Genomic DNA, 23,870 nt, shown 5'->3' on the forward strand with positions numbered 1-23,870 from the left:
ACTCTCTTTACTCTCTCCTACATATTTATTTTGACAGTGAAGCTAAAACTTTTAATTTGGCTCTATACTCCAGCATTTTGGGTTTAAGATCAAATGTTTTATGTGACAGTACAGAATGTCACCTTTTATTTAAGGGTATTTTCATACATATATTTTACCATTTAGAAATGAATGTTGCACTTTATGTATCTAGTCCCCAATTTGAAAGTGTCATACAGTACATTCTGCAAAAGTATTCAGACCCTTTGACTTTTTCCACCTATTGTTGCATTACAGGCTTATTCAAAAATGTATTAAATTGTTTTTTTCCCTCATCAATCTACACACAATACCCCATAATGACAAAGCAAAGTGATGGCGGCTGATGAATGGCATGATAATGGGCCTCAGGATCTCGTCACGGTATCTCTGTGCATTCAAATTTCCATTTATAAAATGCAATTGTGTTCATTGTCTATAGTTTATGCCTGTCCATACCGTAACTCCACCAACACCATGTGTCACTCTGTTCACAACGTTAACATCAGCAACCCCCTCGCTCGTATGATGCCATACACGTGGTCTGCAGTTTGGACGTACTGCCAAATTCTCCGTAACAACTGAGGTGGCTTACGTTAATTTAATGTTAATTTCTCTATCTGGCAACAGCTCTGGTGTACATTCCTGCAGTCAGCATGCCAATTGCACACTCCCTCAAAAGTTGTGATATCTGTGGTGTTGTGTGAAAACTGCACATTGTAGTGGTCTTTTATTGTCCCCAGCACCAGGTGCACCTGTGTAATGTTAATGCTGTTTAATCAGCTTCTTGATATGCCACACCTGTCAGGGGGATGGATTATCTCTGCAAATGAGAAATGCTCACTAATGGGATGTAAACCAAACATTTTAGGGAAATACTATTTTTGAGTTTTGAACATTTCTGTTATCTTTTATTTCAGCTCATGAAACTTGAGACCAACACTTTACATGTTGCTATTATGTTTGTTCAGTGTAAAAGGTTTAGCTTCACTGTCCAAATAAATACGCAAGGGAGTGTAGTGTGTGTAATTTTGTGATAATTTTGTCACTTTTGGATTCTAGGTTTGTTATCTTGTTTGGGGAATTGATCCGCATGAGTTCCTTGTCTCTGCATGGATTATTGTTAAGTATGTAAGACTTGGCCTGGGCTTGTTGGGTAACTGCTTGTTATGTAAAAACGATGTCAATATCTTGTTTCCTCTTTTTCCATGGTTTCATTTATTTGAAGCTTTAAAAAAAATGCCTCTGAAAATAAATGCAGTGACTGTATTTTCTGGTAGTGTAACTCTAAATCAAAAGAGCACTTCCATTAATTGTGTCCGTTGTTAGGTTTGGAGAGGATGTTTTTTTTTCAAAAGATACATTGTGGAACATTTTTGGTCACGCCCTTTTTTTATATGAAAATAAACTGAAATCTCGGGTTTCGAAGTCTCACGGGAGGGACATTACGCAGATAGGTCTGACGCAGGCTATGACAAGCAAATGACGTTTTGCGCATGCTCATGGAGATCTACGGAGCTAGATGGGGGGGCGAAAGTGCAAAAGACAAAGGACTAAACAACCCAAGAAAAGAGGCTAAACGATTAATTTCACCAGGATTATGACATGCCTACTACAGTAGTATCGCATAAAGAGAAAGGTATGTGGCAACAAACATCTACGAAATATGAAAGGTTTCACATGCATGTTTACGCTATCAAGAGTGGCGTGTACAGCTAGCTGCACATAGTATAATCTAGTCGTTGCACTGGATTTTAGCTAGCGCGATTCATTTGAATATCATGTAGATTTTAAACATATTTCGTTCATCCGTAAATATCACTTGTCACATAATAGTGAAGAATGCCTAGACTCTTGCGCCTGTTGTCAAGCTATATCAGTTTAGTGTAATGTTGCCTATTCCACAAGCCCTGCTTCTCTTATCCAGTCAGTTTCTAGTATAAATGTTTGCCCTCTTGTTCCTTCCTTCTGACCACTGCTGACAGAACGCTTTAGAAAAACACCTGGTAATTCCTATCTTTTTCTTTCAGCATGACAAACACTCGATTTGGGTGGTGACAACTTTATTTAACATGCATTTCTGCCTCTCGTCTTCCCACCTCAGTTGTATTCCTAAAGAGTCCTGTCTGTCTACACATCACAGAGCCTCATGTATCAAGTCCCTCATCTTTTCCACTGGAACTAACTCCTCATGGTGGAACCGTGGTACTCTTTGGGTTCTCTAGAAATGGAAAGAACTAGTAAACTTTAGTCTGACAGTTGAGGTGCAAAAAAAAAAGTCACGAGGACAGACGTCAGAATGGAGGAAGTTGAAAAAAGAGATGCATGCTCTTGCTTCTCTGCCTAGTATTTGTTTAGCTATAGATGTGACCTTGGGGGTTCATTATCTTTTTACTCAGAAGTAGCTGCATAAATGTTCACACCCTCCTTTTTGCTCTCATAATTAAATCTGGACCTTACTCCACACTTGGAACATTTTGTTTTCCAGCAGTTTTTTTTACATTTTCTACCAGTCAGCACCTTTGAAACAGCAGGCTAGCTGAAGTGGCCTGGCCCACCTCAGTGTCACCCAGTAACCCACCTCCCCCTTCCCTTGCCACATGCACGCCCCTCCAGCAACTGAGCGGTTGCCATGGCGATGGTAGTTGTGTCGGCGTAGCGACAGGGTGACCGTGATGGGGAGTACTCCATTTTCTGGTAAGGGGAGGGGGGGAGGAGGGCTGCAGGACCTGGGCTGTATGCCATGGAAGCTGAGCAAGCAGAAAGGGATGGTGGGGGGTGAGGTGGGGGGAGGGGGGGAGGAGAGGTCGGACCTGAGAGAGCATGATATCTTGACCCCTCCGGCCCCGCCTCCAACCCCCATCTACCACGAGAAGCAACGGCGGGAGCTGTGTGCTCTGCATGCGCTCAATAACGTCTTCCAGGACGGGGCGGCTTTCAGCAGGGATACACTCCAGGACATCTACCAGAGGTGAGCGGTTAAGGTTGTGTCTTCTAGGGCAGTGTTTCCCAACTCGTCCTTGAGTACCCCCCCAAACTGAACACATTTTTTGTTGTAACCCCAGACAAACTCACCTGAATCAACTCATTGAGGGTGTTGTGATTTGTTGACGAATTGAACCAGGTGTGCTTGTCCGGGGCTGCAACATAAATGTGTGCTTCTGGGGGTACTCGAGGACTGGAGTTAGGAAACACTGCTCTAGGGGAGGGATTTATCTTCTCCATTCTCTCTCACTCATATTCCTCTTTCTTTCTCCCCCCTCTGCATCTCTCTCCCTTTTTTTACACTCTTCTCGTTTATTCTATCCTCACTATCTCGTCCCTCTCTCCAGACTCTCTCCCGGCACTTTGGTAACCCCCCACAAGAAGAGCGTGCTGGGAAATGGGAATTATGATGTGAATGTCATAATGGCTGCCCTGCAGACCCGAGGGTTCGAGGCTGTCTGGTGGGATAAAAGAAGGTACACCTCTGTTCTTATTAAAGCTATATGGTCTACACTTCTGTTCTTATTAAAGCTATATGGTCTACACTATCTAGTTATTTAACATTTTTGTTTATTTTTTATTTACCTGTCTCCCTTTTGGAGGACAAATGTAACTTACATTTTTGTTTTTATTTAGACAGCTTTTTTGTAACATACATTTGACAAATATTTTAAATACATTTTAGAATCTTTCTAGTAGCTTAGTATTCACATATTGTAAGTTAAAGATGAATATTCAAGTTTCAACGTCCAACAAAATGCTTAGTTGCAGGGTCCTTCTGGACAATGCAACAACAATAAGAAATAATGAAAGATAAGAAGATGAACATAAAGTAAATGTCTCAGTAGAATATAAACTTTTTAGCGTAAGTATAACCTCCATCAAACATCAAAGGCACAATTTTATAGTGCGGTATTTACACATATCAGAGAAGGGGGGGGTATAAGGGGTCAAATGTTTAACTTGTGCAATAATAGTAAATAATAGTCTGGTAGCAGCAATTGTGGGGAGTGAGTGCATGTGTGCCAAGGTGCGGAGAGTCGGGTCAGGTGTCCAGTTCAAGTGTTCAGCAGTCTGATGGCTTGTAGATGCCCTGTTGGTATCAGACTTCATGCTCAGATACCGTCTGCCTGTCGTAAGGGAGCTGAACTGTGGTCAATGAACAGCATTCTCTTTTTTTTTTTTTTCAAGTTTTTTTTTTTTTTACCCCTTTTTTCTCCCCAATTTCGTGGTATCCAATTGGTAGTAGTTACAGCCTTGTCTCATCGCTGCAACTCCCGTACGGACTCGGGAGAGGCGAAGGTTGAGAGCCATGTGTCTTCCGAAACACAACCCAACCAAGCCGCACTGCTTCTTGACACAATGCACATCCAACCCGGAAGCCAGCTGCACTAATGTGTCGGAAGAAACACCATACATCTGGCGACCTGGTCAGCATCCACTGTGCCCGGCCCGCCACAGGAGTTGCTAGTGCGCGATGAGACAAGTACAAGCCGGCCAAACCCTCCCTAACCCGGACGACGCTGGGCCAATTGTGCGTCGCCCCATGGACCTCCCGGTCGCGGCCGGCTGCGACAGAGCCTGGGCTCAAACCCAGAATCTCTGGTGGCACAGCTAGCACTGCGATGCAGTGCCTTAGACCACTGCGCCACCCGGGAGGCAATGAACAGCACTCTCACATAGGTGTTCCTCTTGTCCAGATGTGTTGGAGTCGAGTGAATAGCGATGGAAATGGCATCTTGAGTGGATCTGTTGGAGCGGTAAGCAAATTAGAGTGGGTCCAGTGTGTCTGACATGCTGGCCTTGATGTGGGCCATGACCAGCCTCTCGGAGCACTTCATGATGATGGGTGAGGGTGACGCGGTGGTAGTCATTTGGCCACCTTGGTTTTCTTGGGCACTGGGACGATGGTTGTCTCTTTGAGGCATGTGGGGTCTACAGCCTGGGAAAGGACAGGTTGAAGATGTCCGAGAAGAAGCCCGCCAGCTGGTCAGCGCACACTCTGAGGATGTGACCAGGGAAGCCATCTGGGCAGGCGGCTTTGTGAGTATTCACTCTTTTGAGAGTTTTCCTCACGTTAGCCTCGGAGCATGAAAGCACCTGGTGGTCGTCTGGAGCAACGAGAGCCTTCCTAGATTCCTCGGTATTGTCTGCCTTGCAGCGAGCACACTATCTTCAGCTGGGAGGGAAGCTTCGGTGGTCACTACACAGCTGGATTTCCCTTTGTGATAGCCTGAAGTCCTTATCGCACGTCTGAATTGTCAAACATTGATTCAAGTTTGAGTTTGTAATATCTCTTTGTGTCCCTAATGGATTTGTGGCGTTTGTATGTGTTGCTCATCATTGATTCTTCTGGGTTTGTTCTGCTGAGATTGAATGCAGTACGGGCTCTCAGAATGGTATGGATTTCTCCTTCATCCAGGGTTTTTGGTTGGGATATGTCCGGATTGTTATTGTGGATACAACGTCAACACATTTCCCAATGAAGCCTGTGAATGACAATGTATATTCCTCAATGTTGATGGATGAATCTTGAACAAATTCCAATCAGTATCCTCAAAACATCATTGAGTCTTCCTCTGTCCAGCACCTCACTATTGTGTTGGTGGCGGCCTCTTGAGTTGCTGCTTGTATGGGGGAGTAGAAACAGAGACATGAAGTGGGGGCGGGGGAGTGCTTTGTACACTCATGATCCAGTACTTTGTTTCCTCTTTGTAGGATACATGTTGGTGATACTTTTGAATAATTTGTTTTAAACTTGCTTGGTTAAAATCTCCCACGACATTAAATACTGCTTCCAGGTGAGCGGATTCTTGCTAGCTAATGTTCTTGTGCAGTTCACTGCGTGCCGCCTTGATGTTTGCTTGTAGAAGTATGTACACAGCTGGAATAATAAAACACGTGAATTCCCTCTACATATAGGGGTGTTATTTTACCATCAGAAACTCATGGTGGGGTGAGCAGGAGCTCAAGATGTTTTCAACTTTGTTACACCAGGAATTGTTGATGAGGATTGCATACACCGCCTGGTTGAATAGCAGAGTCGGGTGAACTGTCCGTAAGCCATGTCTCTGTAAAAGCAAAGACGCAGGATTCCCTGATTTTCCTCTTGCTGTAGTCAACAATATAATAAGACTATTGTACACTGCTCAAAAAATAAAGGGAACACTAGAATAACACATCCTAGATCTGAATGAATGAAATATTCTTATTAATTACTTTTTTCTTCACATAGTTGAATGTGCTGACAACAAAATCACACAAATTATCAATGGAAATCAAATTTATCAACCCATGGAGGTCTGGATTTGGAGTCACACTCAAAATTAAAGTGGAAAACCACACTACAGGCTGATCCAACTTTGATGTAATGTCCTTAAAACAAGTCAAAATGAGGCTCAGTAGTGTGTGTGGCCTCCACGTGCCTGTATGACCTCCCTACAACGCCTGGGCATGCTCCTGATGAGGTGGCGGATGGTCTCCTGAGGGATCTCCTCCCAGACCTGGACTAAAGTATCCGCCAACTCCTGGACAGTCTGTGGTGCAACATGGCATTGGTGGATGGAGCGAGACATGATGTCCCAGATGTGCTCAATTGGATTCAGGTCTGGGGAACGTGCGGGCCAGTCCATAGCATCAATGCCTTCCTCTTGCAGGAACTGCTGACACACTCCAGCCACATGAGGTCTAACATTGTCTTGCATTAGGAGGAACCCAGGGCCAACCGCACCAGTATATGGTCTCACAAGGGGTCTGAGGATCTCATCTCGGTACCTAATGGCAGTCAGGCTACCTCTGGCGAGCACATGGAGGGCTGTGCGGCCCCCCAAAGAAATGCCACCCCACACCATGACTGACCCACCGCCAAACCGGTCATGCTGGAGGATGTTGCAGGCAGCAGAACGTTCTCCACAGCGTCTCCAGACTCTGTCACGGTTGTCACGTGCTCAGTGTGAATCTGCTTTCATCTGTGAAGAGCACAGGGTGCCAGTGACGAATTTGCCAATCTTGGTGTTCTCTGGCAAATGCCAAACGTCCTGCACGGTATTAGGCTGTAAAAACAACCCCCACCTGTGGACATCGGTCCCTCATACCACCCTCATGGGGTCTGTTTCTGACCGTTTGTGCAGACACATGCACATTTGTGGCCTGCTGGAGGTCATTTTGCAGGGCTCTGGCAGTGCTCCTCCTTGCACAAAGGCGGAGGTAGCGGTCCTGCTGCTGGGTTGTTGCCCTCCTACGGCCTCCTCCACGTCTCCTGATCTACTGGCCTGTCTCCTGGTACCTTTTCCATGCTCTGGACACTATGCTGACAGACACAGCAAATCTTCCTGCCACAGCTCGCATTGATGTGCCATCCTGGATGAGCTGCACTACCTGAGCCACTTGTGTGGGTTGTAGACTCCGTCTCATGCTACCACTAGAGTGAAAGCACCGCCAGCATTCAAAAGTGACCAAAACATCAGCCAGGAAGCATAGGAACTGAGAAGTGGTCTGTGGTCACCACCTGCAGAACCACTCCTTTATTGGGGGTGTCTTGCTAATTGCCTATAATTTCCACCTGTTGTCTATTCCATTTGCACAACAGCATGTGAAATTTATTGTCAATCAATGTTGTGTTCGATTTCACAGAAGTGTGATTGACTTGGAGTTACATTGTGTTGTTTAAGTGTTCCCTTTATTTTTTTGAGCGGAGTGTTATCAGCAAATCTTGAATTGAAGCCTTTCTCAGAGTACATTTTTCCATTGATTGGACATGAGAAAATAAACTTTGAACTCAGCAAGGCTTCAATTGCAGATTTGCTGATAATATGATAGTCTTATTATATTGTTGACTATAGATTGCCATATCTCCCAACAATGCTATTTGTAGGGTTAATACCAGAATACATTAGTAATTCTCTCTTCGCAGCAAATCTTCAGAGATGGTTGTATGCCCCTTTATATATAACATTCTGTTGGTGGTAATTTTAATTTGAAAAACTCAGAGTTTTCATGCATTATTATCCAAAGTAATTCATTTGGCCCATGCAGGAAAATCTAAATCCACAACATTGGTGTTGCAAACACCATTCAACCCACAACCCACTGAGCCACATTCAACCCACTGAGCCACAGTGCTATGCTTGTTCATACTCTCCATCTTGTTTACTGCTCTCCGGTTTGGTGCATGTGCTGTTGTCAGCAACTATTTCAGTCAGCTCAGCCCTGCTCAATTTAGGTAACTTCAATCACTGGCTGTACACCAGCAATAGAAGAAAGATGAAGGCTTATTTCCATATCCTCTTCATTGTGAATCCCTGTTGAGCACAAGGTAGTAAAACCAGGAATAGGCTACTCATGATTACCCAAACAGATTCTGAAAATCAAAACAAGTTGAGCCATTTTTTACATTCAGCATCATGCCGTCACGGGAAATATTTGTTTTCTTTCTAACAATGATATCTACATATATTTCATAATGTTTTGTATCCATGGAAGTAAACAGAATTCTTAACATTTTTGAAAACACAGCTTGTCAGAAAATAAGGGGTCTCTTGGCACAACGTACACCAGGAATGGGGTAGGTTGAGCATAGGGACAGGGTAAGGTGGCTCAACTTCGTAGTCAAGTTCTCTGCGTTTTGAGGCTACTAGCCTATGAAACTGAGACTTGATACGTTTAGCAAGCTCAGACTCCATATCATAAAATAAGTTACCGAAATCTTCAGTAATTTTGCCATACATTTTCTGTTAATTACCAATCTATCATAACTTTGGTAATTTCCTTCAGTGTCATTCTATTTTTTAATTCCTTGCTGCTGCTCGAATCTTCCCTCGTCTCACTTCCATGGCTGCTCTCTCAAGAACCTCAAGGGGGGGCTAGACCCCTGCTTGTTTTATGTTTTGTATACACAAGGCATGATGTATACACTCAGGGTATGAGTTCATGCACATATACGGTGCAAAAAACTGACAATGTAATGATCATTTGTATGGGGTATGTTGGCCATTGACTCAATTTACACCAAGTCAAACATTTTGACTATATTAGCCCACACAGCTACAAGGATGCACTTTCATGCCAGGTTTAGGACCTCATATTGTAGCTTATAGAGACCCTAATGTGTAAAATGATCTACTTTGATTTATACTTTGGGTTATATACAAACATTATGAAACCTATAACACAAATGTATTTGACTTTGTTAAAATCCTGTTTTTTGGGGGACCTAACTTTTTGGGACCTTTTCTCTCTTCCTAAATATTTGGTCACATGATTCATTTTGTGTATGGTTTCGTAGAAACAAGGGGTGGATCAACTAACCCCTTGGCTCAACTTACCCCACTCTGACCTACAGACATCATCATGGATTTTACAACATTCAAGTAGCTACTGAAAATCCACTCCTGCAAGACCAGTGGACTGCGTGATTGACTTGTGTATTGTATTCCTGCAGGGATGTGGGCAGTATAGCTCTGTCCAACGTAACAGGCTTCATCCTGAACGTCCCGTCCAATCTGCGATGGGGTCCACTGCGCCTGCCACTCAAACGGCAGCACTGGATAGGGGTGCGGGAGGTGGAAGGAGTCTATTACAACCTCGACTCCAAACTACGCAGCCCACACACCATCGGAAACCCTGATGAGCTCAGGTACAGTGTGTGTGGGTGTGTCATCCCAATTATGTTGTCCTGACCATTGGATTAAGCCCATCATAATTTGCATTGCTCATTGCATTTACCCTTTCCCTTTTCCCACATTTTGTTACATTACAGCTTCATTCTAAAATATGTGTGTATATGTGTATCACTCTACACACAATACCCCATCATGACAAAGTGAAAACAGGTTTAGAAATGTATGAAAATGTTAAAACTGATACCTAATTTGAATAAGTATTCAGACCCTTTGCTATGAGACTCAAAATTGAGCTCAGGTGCATCCTGTTAACATTGATCATCCTTGAGATGTTTCTACAACCTGATTGGAGTCCACCTGTGGTAAATTCAATTTATTGGACATGATTTGGAAAGCCACACACCTGTCTATATAAGGTCCCACAGTTGACGGTGCATGTCAGAGAAAAAAACAAGCCATAAGCCAAAATTGTCCGTAGAGGTCCGAGACGACAAGATTGTGTCGAGGCACAGATCTGGAGAAATATATAAAAATATACAGTTGAAGTCAGAAGTTTACATACACTTAGGTTGGAGTCATTAAAATTAGTTTCAACCACTCCACAAATTTCTTGTTAAACTATAGTCTTGGCAAGTCGGTTAGAACATCTAATTTGCATGACACAAGTAATTTTTCCAACAATTGTTTACAGGCAGATTGTTTCACTTATAATTCACCGTATCACAATTCCAGTGGGTCAGAAGTTTACATACAATAAGTTGACTGTGCCTTTAAACAGTTTGGAAAATTCCAGAACATGTCATGCCTTTAGAAGCTTCTGATAGTCTAATTGACATAATTTGAGTCAATTGGAGGTGTACCTGTGGATGTATTTCAAAGCCTACCTTCAAACTCAGTGCCTCTTTGCTTGACATCATGGAAAAATCAAAGGAAATCAGCCAAGACATCTAGAAAAAAAAATGATGGTCCTCCCCAAGTCTGGTTCATCCTTGGGAGCAATTTCCAAACACCTGAAGGTACCACGTTGATCTGTACAAACAATAGTACGCAAGTATAAACACCATGCGACCACACAGTCGTCATTCCGCTCAGGGAGGAGACGCATTTCGTCTCCTAGAGATGAAAGTACTTTGGTGCAAATCAATCCCAGAACAACAGCAAAGGACCTTGTGAAGATGCTGGATGACACGGGTACAAAAGTATCTATATCCACAGTAAAATGAGTCCTATATCGACATAACCTGAAAGGCCGCTCAGCAAAGAAGAAGCCACTGCTCCAAAACCAACATAAAAAAGCCAGACTACGGTTTGCAATTGCACATGGGGACAAAGATCGTACTTGTTGGAGAAATGTCCTCTGGTCTGATGAAACAAAAATAGAGCTGTTGGGCCATAATGACCATAGCCATAGTTATGTTTGGAGGAAGAAGGGGGAGGCTTGCAAGCCGAAGAACACCATCCCAACCGTGAAGCACGGGGGAAGCAGCATCATGTTGTGGGGGTGCTTTGCTGTAGGAGCGACTGGTGCACTAAACAAAATAGATGCCATCATGAGGAAAGAGAATTATGTGGATATATTGAAGCAACATCTCAAGACATCAGTCAGGAAGTTAAAGCTTGGTCGCAAATGGGTCTTCCAAATGGACAATGACCTCAAGCATACTTCCAAAGTTGTGGCAAAATGGCTAAGGGACAACAAAGTCAAGGTATTCGAGTGAGCATCACAAAGCCCTGACCTCAATCCTATAGACAATTTGTGGGCAGAACTGAAAAAGCATGTGCGAGCAAGGAGGCCTACAAACCTGACTCAGTTACACCAGCTCTGTCAGGAGGAATGGACTAGAAGCTTGTGAAAGGCTACCCAAAATATTTGACCCAAGTTAAACAATTTAAAGGCAATTCTACCAAATACTAATTGAGTGTATGTGAACTTCTGACCCACAAGGAATGTGATGAAATAAAAGCTGGAACCATTCTCATTACTATTATTCTGACATTTCACATTACTAAAATAAAGTGGTGATCCTAACTGACCTAAGACAGAGAATTTTTACTATGATTAAATGTCCGGAATTGTGAAAAACTGAGTTTAAATGTATTTGGCTAAGGTGTATGTAACTTCTGACTTCAAGCGTGTGTGTATATTTTAAATGCTTCTTTCTCCCCAATTTCGTGATAGTTTACAGTCTTGTCCCTTCGGCGAAGGTCGAGAGCCGAAACACAACCCATCCAAGCCGCACTGCTCCTTGACACAATGCCCGCTTAACCCGGAGGCCAACCGCACCAAGGTGTCGGAGGAAACACCGTACACCTGGTGACCCAGTCAGTGTGCACCGTGCCCGGCCCGCCACAGGAATCACTAGTGTGCTGTTGGACAAGATCAACCCTGCCGGCCAAACCCTCGCCTAACTCCGACAAAGCTGGACCTATTGTGCGCCGCCCCATGGGTCTCCCGGTCGCGGCCGGCTGTGACAGAGCCTTTACTCAAACCAGGATCTCTAGTGGCACAGCTAGCACTCCGATGCAGTGCCTTAGACCACTGTGCCACTTGGGAGGCCCGGCCTCAATCATTCTTAACTGGAAGAAGTGTGGATCCACCAAGACTTCCTAAAGCTGGCCGCTCGTCCAAACTGAGTTGTGGGAGAAGGGCCTTGGTTAGGGAGGTGATCAAGAACCCGATGGTCACCCTGACAGAGCTCTAGAGTTCCTCTGTGCATATGGGAGAACCTTCTGGTCGGACGACCATCTCTGCAGCACTCCACCAATCAGGCCTTTATGGTAAAGTGGCCAGACAGAAGCCACTCCTAAGTAAAAACCACATGACAGCCCGCTTGGAGTCTGCCAAAAGGCAGCTAAAGGACTCTGACCATGAGAACAATGTTCTCTGGTCTGATGAAACCAAGATTAAACTCTTTGGCATGAATGCCAAGTGTCACGTCTGGAAGAAGCCTGGCACCATCTCTACGGTGAAGCATGGTGGCAGCATCATGCTATGGGGATGTTTTTCTGCGGCAGGGACTGGGAGACTAGTCAGGATCAAGGGAACGATGAACGGAGCAAAATACAGAGAGATCCTTGATGAAAACCTGCTCCAGAGCGCCCAGGACCTCAGTCTGGGGCAAAGGTTCACCTTCCAACAGGACAACAACCCTAAGCACACAGCCAAGACAACGCAGGATTGTCTTCGGGACAAGTGTCTGAATGTCCTTGAGTGGCCCAGCCAGAGCCCGGACTTGAACCCGCTCAAACATCGCAGTGACTCTCTCGATCCAACCTGACAGAGCTTGAGATGATCTGCAGAGAAGAATGGTAGAAACTTCAAAATACAGGTGTGCCAGGCTTGTAGCGTCATACCCAAGAAGACTCGAGTCTGTAATCGCTGCCAATGGTGCTTCAAAAAAGTACTGAATAAAGGGTCTGAATACTTATGGAAATGTAATATTTGATATTTATTTTTAATACAGTTATATCTAAACCTGTTTTTGCTTTGTTATTATGGGATAATGTGTTTATTGAGGGGAGAAAAACATTTAAACGATTTTAGAATAAGGTTGTAACAAAATAGTCATGGGGTCTGAACATTTTCCGAATGCATGGTGTATTGTGGAGCATCCAAAGTAACAAGTTTTATTCATGTATCCACTAGATGATGCCTCATAGTAATACATAAGAGGTTCATTGAGTCTCATTCCCTTTGCTAAATAATAGATCATTCCACGGCCGCCATCCACAATGGTGATCGATCTTTGTCTAACGCATAAAGAATAACAAGCCGATATCTTTATTCTTCTGTTCTTTTAATTCCATCCACACAACAGGAAGTTCCTGTGTCACCAGCTGAGAGGGAAAAACTGTGAGCTCTTATTGGTGGTGTCTGAGGAAGTGGAGGTCCACCAAACATGGAGGTCAGATGGCTGTTGATTGAATGTGCCTGCCAACCTTTTCTCTACCGGATTAGACTTTTCCCAGTTGCTGCTCAGGATATCAGGCGTGGTCCAAGCAGGGTATAGATTGAAAAGCAGGTGGGGTTGTGCTCAGCCAATCACACAGATGCGCACTGGCCGGATGTGCTTTTTTTTGCTTCCTCACCCATTGCTGGACTCTGGCTGAAACCTGAAGTGATGAAGGAAATGGACGCATACAGGGAGGTCATGGAGAATTCGCACTACACAACACTTAGATTTATGAACATACTGTTTGGGATTCTGTGTTTATATATTGATTATTTTTCAATGTTTATTTTTTGTTGTATATTACTGTTTCCAAGTATGGGAGGCGTGTGCCTGTGTAATCTCTCGCTCCCCCCCCCCCCTCCTGTTTACCCCTGTACTGTATATTCACTGATGTGTCTTTATGTTTCTCTTTTCTTTGTGTATCTCTATTTGTCCTTCTCTGCTATACTACGACTGTACATCTCTTCTTTACCTCAGTGTCTTCCTCTGTCACCACTCACAATTAGTTTTTCACTCGGCCAACATTAAATCCCCCCCCAGTGTATGCAGCTGTTTTATCCTCTCAGTTACTGCTGAGGCCATCTGTCTGTTAGTAGAAATCCTTGCTAGTTCCTGTCTTCAAACTAGAATTCTAAGCTAAGGTTGTGTTAGGCCCAGGTATTGACAAATGGCTGGATACTGTAACAAGGTAGAGCCAGGAGGGTTTCAATGTGATCTGACCAGGAAAATCCACCAACCTGTGTTATCTGCAAGTCACAGCCCAGGAGGAGTTATTTTCTGTTTTGTAGTAAAGAAAAACTCCTGAGCAATTGACCATGGCTAAATTGGTATTTGCAAAAACCCACCTGCCAAATATACAGAATTGTGGAATCAGTAGAAATTGTTATTAAACCCAAGGTTTAGAATTGTTCACTGAAAATGCACTGTTAGATCAAAATCTATCTGTAGATGCCATGGCTGAAATGTCCAGAATGCTGAGTGAGTTGTGAGAAGTGGAGTAAGAGGGGAAAAGGTTGACAGTTGAGGGAAGAAACAGAAAGTGATCCATGTGTAGAAGGAAAAAGTGAAAGAACGGCATGAGTCCAGCCAGACCATGTTAGTTTTGAAATCAGCCATTTGAGGAATTTGTGTTGATTGATGGGTCTTTATCATCACAACAACATATTGTGTGTTATTGAAGACTTGATCAGAGCTTTAATGTGTTTACAGAGGAAGCAGGCATTATTCTCTACCTAAAGAGGGGTTGTTGAATTTTGCTCCTCATTGGCTCAATCCCAACACTTTTCCTATTCATCTGAGCATCCAATCGCTGGATCATTAAACTGATAATTTAATCATTTGCGACTATCACTAATCATGAGACAAATCAATGAGGTTGTTGGACTGAGGCTTCCCCTAGCGGAATGCAGGTTGGGCAACCAAACTCACAGGTAGAAAATCCCCTCACTACTTTAAACCAGGGTATTTGTGTGAAAAAACAGTGGTGACAGAGGATTTTGTTTTTGCCATGACAATCCCACCCACCTTCTCCCCTCTATTGAAGGGTCCTGGTTGTGTTATTTTTCTCTTGTTTCTCACAAAAATAAAATGCTTGTAATGGCACTTTATGTACACTCCTTAGTGAGGATGTGGCTTAATTTCTTGAGTGAAATTGCTGTTGGAATTTGGATGGAGAATCGAGCACATTTATAAGAAATGGGCCACGGGTTGGCTACTTTATTTTCCTGCTACTGCTTGTGTGTCATCTGCGTGCGCGGACCCATGTTCCAGCGTTAGCTCCAGGCTCGAGCTGACAGCGTTGCTTTGGCGCTGTGGAACGAAGAGCGCGCCTAGGACGAGCTTTTGGAAGCACGGGGACGCGCCAAGCAGTGCAGATGTGTCGCAGATTTGAGAAGTCACGGTACATACGGAAATATCTGGTACAAGGAAGTGGAAGGGAGAAATTCCGCTCCAACTTAAACGAAAACAATGCTCAGTTTGTAGAGGGCGGGTTGGGGGAGGAGAAACGCGACGCGTAGAGACTTGTCATTGCCTGTATACAGCCACTTTATAGCGGAGAGCTAAACTAACATCACTTATTCTCGTTTGTACTGGATCAATCTATTTCAAAGAGCAGGCAGAACGTTCTGTGTTGGACCAATGGAGCTGTCAGCGATTGGTGAACAAGTGTTTGCTGTGGAATCAATCATCAAGAAAAGAGTTAGAAAGGTAAGGTATTCATATTGGAAATAAAACGCATGTAACATAATTGCATAAAGTACGCAATTGGGATAATATCCATTCTAGGGTAGCCTAGATACAACAAGGAACACAGCCTACTATATTGAAAAGCACTTACCAGTAGCCTATTTATATCCAGTATCCACTGAATATAAACGTATAAGGGGGCGTGAGTGGGAGGGTGTATCTCTTTAACATAATGTTGAGCGTGTTGCCATTACGTTACAGTATAGTCAGGGTGCCAGCTGTCTATCCTAAGATAATGTGAAACAGAATAATCATATCGGAACCGAAACCTTGCCTTCAGTCCTGTACGTTGCCAGAATAATAGCCCGCGGGTTATACTGTTACGCTAGTAGGCTATTGTGGATTTGTGAAGAGCTACGCAGTTTCGCGGAGGAAATTGAAAATACAGGTTTGTGGGTTATTAGGGCGCAAAACGCGGCCCCATTTTGACGCGCTTCCATAGACGTGAATGAATGTATGCTACTAAGTCCTTGTAAGTGTTGGGTCTTTTAATATCGTATTTCGCACTGCATTAAAAGTGAACTCGATACGGTAAGTGCATGAGTCATTGTCGGTGCAGGCGCGCATCAACCGTTATTATAGCCATGCAGTCCCGTTACATAGGGGAAAACGTTGCATGCTGTCTAATATTGTATTTGAATAATCTGTGCTACCCGCACATAATTTAATGTAATATGCTTTGTGTGTGTCGGGGGGGGGGGTTCTTGTGAGGATCCCAATTCTCTCCACTCACCAGTGCGCTCATGTGCGGTAACGTCATGATATCTAGGAGCTGTCAAAGTCGAGAAGCTATATGATAACGTCATCTGGAATGAGTTCCCGGTATTGACATGATGACATAGTTTAGATGAGAAGACATACATTTCCTGGATTTTCAAAGGTTATTATAGGATACCTATCTCTGTGCTTGGAGGGGAGACTGTAAGCATAGCAACATCACAATCAACATCCTCCCCCACACACTGTCTAACTCTCTCCCATACTGGTGCTTGTCTCCAACTTTGTGTCACAGGGAAACGTGGAATATCTGTTGAAGTGGAAGGGATGGCCACCCAAGTGAGTAGTATCACTATGATATCATCATCATATCCAGTAATTTAAGACAATGAGTCATGCAGAGTATTATCGGATGGATGAGTAACCACGGCGATGTCTATCTGTACAGATACAGTACATGGGAACCAGAGGAGCACATCTTGGACCAGCGTTTGGTGCAGACCTATGATGAGAAGTAAGTCCAAGAGACCCTGCATGCTATAGAGCGCATTACGTAGAGGCCTTACCTAGCTAACGAATATCATAGTACTGATAACTGCACTGTAGTAGTACACAGTACTATCATAGTAAACTATACCTGTTTGTACTGACTGATCTTACCATTCCACCAGAGAGCAGAAGGACAGAGCCCTGGGATACCGGAAGAGAGGACCCAAAGCTAAAAGGCTTCTACTACAGGTGGGATGGGTTCATGTTTTATATAACTTCTCTGTCTGATTAGACTAGGGTTGCAAAGGAAGGGTATATTACTGGAAACTTTAGAAGTTTTAGATTACATCAAATCCTTGAAAGATATCAAACACAAGACATCTAGTGGCCTGTTTGGGAACTTCAGATAGGGCCAGAGATGATTACAAACACCTGTGACTATCACATGTAAAATATATGAATCATTGAATAAGATTATTTTTATCTAAAATAGTTCTGAAAAAAGTAAATAGTTGGAAGAGTTGCATAGTTAATTTAAAATAATGCCATTGTTGATAGTTTTTTTCATTAATTGGGCTATTTTCTCTTGAACCATATTGTCTATCTACTAGAAATGAATGGACAATAAAAAATAACAAATCATACTGTATATGAATACATCTTTGTACAGTTATTCTAGTATAAATTACCAAAGTTATGTAGATTGCCATAGATTTTCTGTTAATTACCAAAATTACTGAAGATTCCGTTAACTTTGCAATCCTAAATGAGACAGCGTAATAGGTTGGCATACGAAGTTAAAGGGGAAATGATCTTGGAGAAACACAACTGCTGTATAAGACATCTTTATTATTCCCTCCTCTGTAGAATACTATTTACAACATGGATCTCCGGAGCGCCCATAAGGCCCTAGAGAAACCTCCAGCTCGCCTACGTCTTTCCCTGACTCGCTCACTGGAGTCTGAGGCAGAGGACCCAACCTATGGGGCCTGTAGACGGAGCCTGCACCCCCACCTGGCCCATCGCAAGAACAAACCCAGAAGATCACAGTTCATGTGCCTGGCCTCTCCCCCTGGCCCCCCTAACCCCACAAAGGTCCCCACACATGATGATTGGGGAAGGAGAGAAGAGGAAGATGACATGGAGGAAGAGGAGGAAACTCGACAGGAGCAGTCGGAGCGAGAGACAGAGATATGCAGTGGCATTCTGAATGGTAAGCGTGTTAGTCAGCCTATTCATCAAATGGGCCTAATTTTAAACCAGGACATTACTGTGTGTGTGTCAACTTGTTAGTCAGCCTATTCACCAAATGGGCCTAATTTTAAACCAGGACATTACTGTGTGTGTGTCAACTTGTTAGTCGGTACAGTACTGGAGGCCCCCTGGGCAGACAACCAGGAACATAAGTTCTGCCATCCCATACAGGGCTGGCAACTGGCACAGCAGACAGACAAGTAGTGGCAAGGGAGAGGGTTGACTTAATGGGGTTTAATGTATGGCGCAGAACAATACATGCCAAATAGTCTATGCATAGCCTACAGGCAATGTACTCAAATCAAATGTTATTGGTCACATACACATGATTAGCAGATGTTGTTGCGAGTGTAGCGAAATGCTTGTGCTTCTAGTTCCGACAGTGCAGCAATATCTAACAAGTCGTCATATCTAACAATTCCACAACAAAAATACCTTATACACACAAATCTAAGTAAGGAATGGAATAAGAATATATAAATATATGGATGAGCAATGTCAGTGTGGCATAGGCAAAAATGCAATAGATTGCCTGTATATACTGTATTCTAGACTATGTACAGTGCTCTTATCAATCTCGGTCAGTTACTTCAGACTTGATGCAATCTTATCCTCTTCCTTTCTCTTTCCCTCTCTTCCCTTCCCTCTCACCCCCTCTCCTCCCTCACCCCCTTTCTCTCCTCCTCCCTCACCCCCTTTCTCCCTCAGGGCAGGATAGGGCAGAGGACTGGAGTTCTGTGATTGGCTCAGACGAAGTGACCGCGTCAGAGCGGTCTGCTGTTTGGAGCCCAGTGATTGGCCCAGGGGAGGTGACCGTGACTGATGTCACCATAAACTCTCTCACAGTGACTTTCAAAGAAGCCCTGGCAGCCAAAGGCTTCTTCAGAGGCTGGGGCTTAGAGTTCTGAAACACACAGCTGCACAAACAGACAAAACCTGGTCTGGGAACAGAATGAGAGAGATGGAAAGTGTGGCTCTTGAGTTATCTTTACACTCTGTTTGGACTGTGTGACCGCTTGTTCTCCTCATCCCTTTACCCTTCTTCCTTTTCTGGTTGTGTGATTGACCTCTTGTCCACACAAACTTCCTATTTCATTCAATAGGCATACTGTAGTGTACAGTATATACTGACTACATTGAGATGGGCATACACTCCTACGTTGAGCTATACACAGTATACTGTATATATCCTATACAAAACAGTTGTTTTTCTGGACTGTTATTAGATAAACATGTGGCTTAGTAGAGTCTTGTGGTGATTTAGAAATCCTCTGCAAGATGGCTTTATCAGCCTGCATGCCTTTCTCCTGTCCTCTCTCTGGGTACATACTGATACTCAAGACATTTTGGTGACCCACTAAAGCCCTGCGCAACACATCCAGTGTAAACTAACCTTAAAAGTGGAACCAAAAACCTATATAAAAAAACAGACTTAGGAACAGTCTGTTCTTTTCTGAATTGCACTGTATTTACGTCATGATGTTGATGTGTCATCTTTGTGGAATCTTCCTTGTCGCCTCCCATTGGTCAGTGCCTGTTTATCCCACTCCCAAGCCTAGACTGATGGGTCTTGTTACCGATGTTCCCTAAAAAAAAAAATAGGCACTGAGCAAATGTCAGGTCTGCTGAGCATTGTGAAAATTCTGTGCAACTTCTGGTGCGCACTGAGGCTGTAGCCACTTTAAGTTAGTTAGAATAGTGGCCAAGTAGGCAACTGTGGCTATTTGATCGTAATATAGGCTTACCAGAGTTTCCTACCATGAAGGAAAATGCATCCCATAACATTTTAACAAATAGCTGTTCTATCATTCAGCCTACAGTAGCAGCCGATGTGTGGTGTTCAATGTTGGCCTACATTCCACTTTTGAAAAAAGCATGTAGGGAATTGAAATGAACCTGTTTATCCTTCAGACAAGGAGGTGAATGAAAATGTTGTTTGATGCAAGAAACCGCTTTAGAAAATAACATTCATTATTATTCCCATACCATTATTACAGAGAATAAGGACAATTATGCTACCCTCTGCCTATTGGTTACTTAGCTTATTCAAGCCTTTCTCAATATATAACACTGCCCCCCCCCCCCCCGAGTGGTACAGGGGTCGAATGCACTGCATCTCAGGGCTTGAGGCGTCACTACAGACACTCTGGTTTGAATCCAGGCTGTATCACAACCAGGGGTGATTGAGAGTCCCATAGAGCGGTGCACAATTGGCCCAGCGTCGTCCGGGTTTGACCGGTGTAGGCCGTCATAAGAATTAGTTCTTAACTGACTTGCCTAGTTAAATAAAGGTTATATATATATATATTAATAATTAAGAAAATTGTCTAGAAATGCACGCGTTGTAGGAAGCAACCACTCCACCATTGCTGATGAGAAATTAGCTCTAACTAGGCTAATAACTCACTTACTAGCAAAGAACATGAACAAATGTACACACGTGGCTACATGCAGCTCTTGTGCTTGTTTTGAGATCAAAGCATCTACTCCGGACCACTCATGCTGTAAACACAGTCCTTGGCACAGATCATATGGCAATGGTCTATTTGCATATAGGGATACTGCAGCTCTGATTTGTTATGGCGCACTGGTCTGTGTAGATTAGAGTATGGGACTGAGTCGTGCCTGTCAATGCAATATAAACCTACTCCAATGCGCGCTGCCTACAATCAACTATTTTACACAGTTAGTTTTCTTTCGGTATGTTTCGTTGAAAGGGGCTAATATTGCGTTGATTTGATCCCAATTCACACAGTAGAAGGAACCGTTGATTGTGTTAACCCAAGGGGAAAACTAGAAAGTTGAGTGAAATTCAATCTCGTGCTTCTCTGTGCAGGTTGATATTTATTCTGTGCAGCAGTCCCAGTTGAGCAAGCAGTTTATTGATAATTGCTCGTGACTCAGTAAAATGATCTCCGTCTGCGACCACAATGCAGCGAGGAATTATGGAAGTGCCTGATATTGTTTCTGTAGAGCTTTTACGGCTTGTACATGCACGCACCCACCTTCACAACGCAACACTAGCAGTCCCGTTTATGGATGTTTATTCATCTTATCCTTTGGGCTTGAAGTGAGAATGCTTCTTACACCTTAATTCCAGGGAGAGGAGAGACAGACAGAAGGGTATTGTGTATTACTAGTCGTTATTTTTATATATCAATCTGACAATGTAATTCAATGTATTTATTATTTAAAGGAGAAACCTTGTGCATTAGTAAATACAGGGAAACTGATTTTTAATACTCTGTAGTTCTGATGACTAAACTATGTGCTCACGCTGTAGCCATGACAAGGCTCTTACTTTATATTGCCAAATGTGGTTTGTTGCTTCTGCTGCTGCTTAAATATTCACTGCTGAGCAAGGAACTGTTGCACTTTATTATGGGTCGTCTAATCAGAAAAGTGATGTAATAAATCTACAAAAACCATCATCTATATTCTCCGTCAATGTCTGAGATTATTTGTATTGTACTCAAAATAAATGTCTTTTAATTGTTCATGTGTGATTGATTTTGTATTATACTGAACAAATGTATAAACCATTTCAAAGATTTAGCCGAGTTATGAACTGTAAGGAAATCATACATTTAAATAAACTCAGTCCCTAACCTATGAATTTTACACGCCCTAATAGGGCCACACAATGGGGAGCCAGGCCTGGCAAATCAAAATGAGTTTTTCCCCACAAAATGGCTTTACTACAGAAATAAATACTCCCCAGCAGGTGAAGAAGCTGGATGTGGAGGTCCTGGGCTGGCGTGGTTACACATGGTCTGCGGTTGGACGTACTGCAAAATTCTCTAAAACAACGAAGGTGGTTTATGGTAGGGAAATGAACATTCAATTATCTGGCAACACCTCCGCTGGACATTCCAGATAATTGAATGTTCATTTCCCTACCATAAACTGCTGGGGAGTATTTATTTCTGTTCATAACCCCTCAAAATGAGGCATCTGTGGCATTGTAATGGGACAACGGCATATTTTAGTGGCCTATTATTGTCTGCAGCACAAGGTGTCATGATTATGCTGTTTAATCAGCTTCTTTGTATGCCACACCTGTTAGGTGGATGGATTATCTTGACAAAGGGGAAAATGCTCACATTTTCTGCATATGGACAATTTGTGATCTTATTTCAGCTCATGGGACCAGCGCTTTATATGTTGCATTTATATTTTTGTTCAGTGTATTATTGGCTATCATGGGCGTGATGTTATCTGTCCAACCAATTTCACCATGTGATGGAAATGTAGCTAGCGAAATAAAAGCCATTTCAACATACAGCTATTTTTCCAATGGTACAAACATACTTTATTGTACAATTAAATTGGCAAAAAAAAGACCAAAATAACTTAAATAAAAATGGAGCAACAGTTATTTTTTGCTTCCTCTCAGCAAGCACCAAAAGTATTTTAACAGAAAAGTGGTCAAAGATTCCATTTGAACACTAAACACAGTCTTAATTCCAGTTTCTTTAGGCAGAAAAAAAGCAAAACAAAAGTTGTTCAGTTGCCATGGTTTGTACAGTGATTCAGTATGTATACAAGTGTACATTTCATCAAAATGGCATGATATACTCAAACAGCCCCAAAGAGGGCTATGAATGACCGCAGTGTCATTTTACATCACCATTACATCTTTAATACAAAAAAAGTTTAATCTATTAATTCCTGTAGCTTCAAGTTTTATTTTCAAAAAATAAAATTAAATAATATCTATATATAAAATACAAGCTTTCCTTGTTTTTTTATAAAATAAGTCTCAAGATATATTGCCACTTGTTTTTCCCCCTCCCCCAAATCAACCTTTAGAGAAAAATAAGTGAACTTGTGAAATCTTGTGTAATTCTTTAATATGAGGCAAAATGAATTCATTTTCTGACCACAGTAATAAGCCTTCTCACGTTTTGTGCATGTGTTCATGTGAATGTGTTGGTGTTCACAGCAATCAAGATGTTATGTTGCAATATCCCCAGTTTAAAAAAAATATATATACACAAAGGCTCATTGGTGCTCATGACCTACACCCCATACTGTACCTTTCAGAAATCAATACTTTTACATAGTTTGGGAGTCCAGGTTGCTAGGAAACCAAATCGAGAAAATCAGCAGTAGAAAAAGAGTCTCTGCTCATCATAGGTCTGAAAGTCTGTACAGCGCAAATGAATGATTTTCATTTTATTACAAACAGTATTTCATTAAGTCCAGTTTTGTACAGTAATAACATTAAATTAAACCCAACGTTCAGGGCAAAAGAAGAGGGGCGTGTGACTAGGATGAGAGGGGAAGAAGAGGGGCTTTTGACTAGGATGAGAGGGGAAGGGTAGCATCGTTGACAAAAGTTCCTAGGAAAACCCGCCACACCTTCCCCATATCCCCTTCAAGTTTCAGTTCATGAGGGTATATACACACTACATGGAGCTATCCATCAATCCTCCAAATCAGCTGGCAACATCAGTAGTAAGTTTCTCATCCATCGTCCTGTTTGTAAGTGTAGAGTTAAAGGGGAGTGTAGGACAGTGTTACCCAAACTCTGTCCTGGGCCCCCACCGGGTGCACATTTTGGCTTTTGCCCTAGCACGTCAGT

General features: G+C 42.9%; 3 protein-coding genes across 6 annotated transcripts in view; 2 read left to right on the forward strand and 1 right to left on the reverse strand.

The window, feature by feature from the left end:
• The first annotated feature begins 1,508 nt into the window (after nt 1-1,508).
• On the forward strand, nt 1,509-15,189 carry LOC124040148 (josephin-1-like). 3 transcript variants are annotated; one of them, XM_046357051.1, is made up of 6 exons: nt 1,519-1,657; nt 2,004-2,024; nt 2,123-2,989; nt 3,351-3,479; nt 9,443-9,637; nt 13,442-15,189. In XM_046357051.1, the coding sequence occupies exons 3-6, from the start codon at nt 2,694-2,696 to the stop codon at nt 13,542-13,544; spliced, it is 723 nt and encodes a 240-aa protein (XP_046213007.1). In that variant the 5' UTR covers nt 1,519-1,657; nt 2,004-2,024; nt 2,123-2,693; the 3' UTR covers nt 13,545-15,189. The 3 variants fall into 3 exon arrangements, with proteins under 3 accessions (XP_046213006.1, XP_046213007.1, XP_046213008.1); XM_046357050.1 differs by lacking the exon at nt 2,004-2,024 and having other exon boundaries at nt 1,509-1,657; XM_046357052.1 differs by lacking the exon at nt 2,004-2,024 and having other exon boundaries at nt 1,534-1,657; nt 2,049-2,989.
• Nucleotides 15,190-15,325: 136 nt separating this feature from the next.
• On the forward strand, nt 15,326-19,437 carry LOC124040147 (chromobox protein homolog 7-like). 2 transcript variants are annotated; one of them, XM_046357049.1, is made up of 7 exons: nt 15,326-15,476; nt 15,693-15,784; nt 16,836-16,879; nt 16,989-17,054; nt 17,212-17,278; nt 17,897-18,242; nt 18,992-19,437. In XM_046357049.1, exons 2-7 carry the CDS (start codon nt 15,716-15,718, stop codon nt 19,189-19,191), a joined length of 792 nt encoding a protein of 263 aa, XP_046213005.1. In that variant the 5' UTR covers nt 15,326-15,476; nt 15,693-15,715; the 3' UTR covers nt 19,192-19,437. The 2 variants fall into 2 exon arrangements, with proteins under 2 accessions (XP_046213005.1, XP_046213004.1); XM_046357048.1 differs by lacking the exon at nt 15,326-15,476 and having other exon boundaries at nt 15,488-15,784.
• A 3,132-nt stretch (nt 19,438-22,569) lies between these two features.
• The window catches only part of LOC124040150 (histone acetyltransferase p300-like), a 50,424-nt gene continuing 49,123 nt past the window's right edge, over nt 22,570-23,870 (reverse strand). The window contains exon 30 of the transcript XR_006839690.1: nt 22,570-23,870. This exon is cut by the window's right edge and continues 217 nt beyond it. The gene's annotated coding sequence lies outside the window, so the exon portion shown is untranslated.

Source organism: Oncorhynchus gorbuscha, linkage group LG07, assembly GCF_021184085.1.
Source record: "Oncorhynchus gorbuscha isolate QuinsamMale2020 ecotype Even-year linkage group LG07, OgorEven_v1.0, whole genome shotgun sequence".
Lineage (NCBI taxonomy): Eukaryota > Metazoa > Chordata > Actinopteri > Salmoniformes > Salmonidae > Oncorhynchus > Oncorhynchus gorbuscha.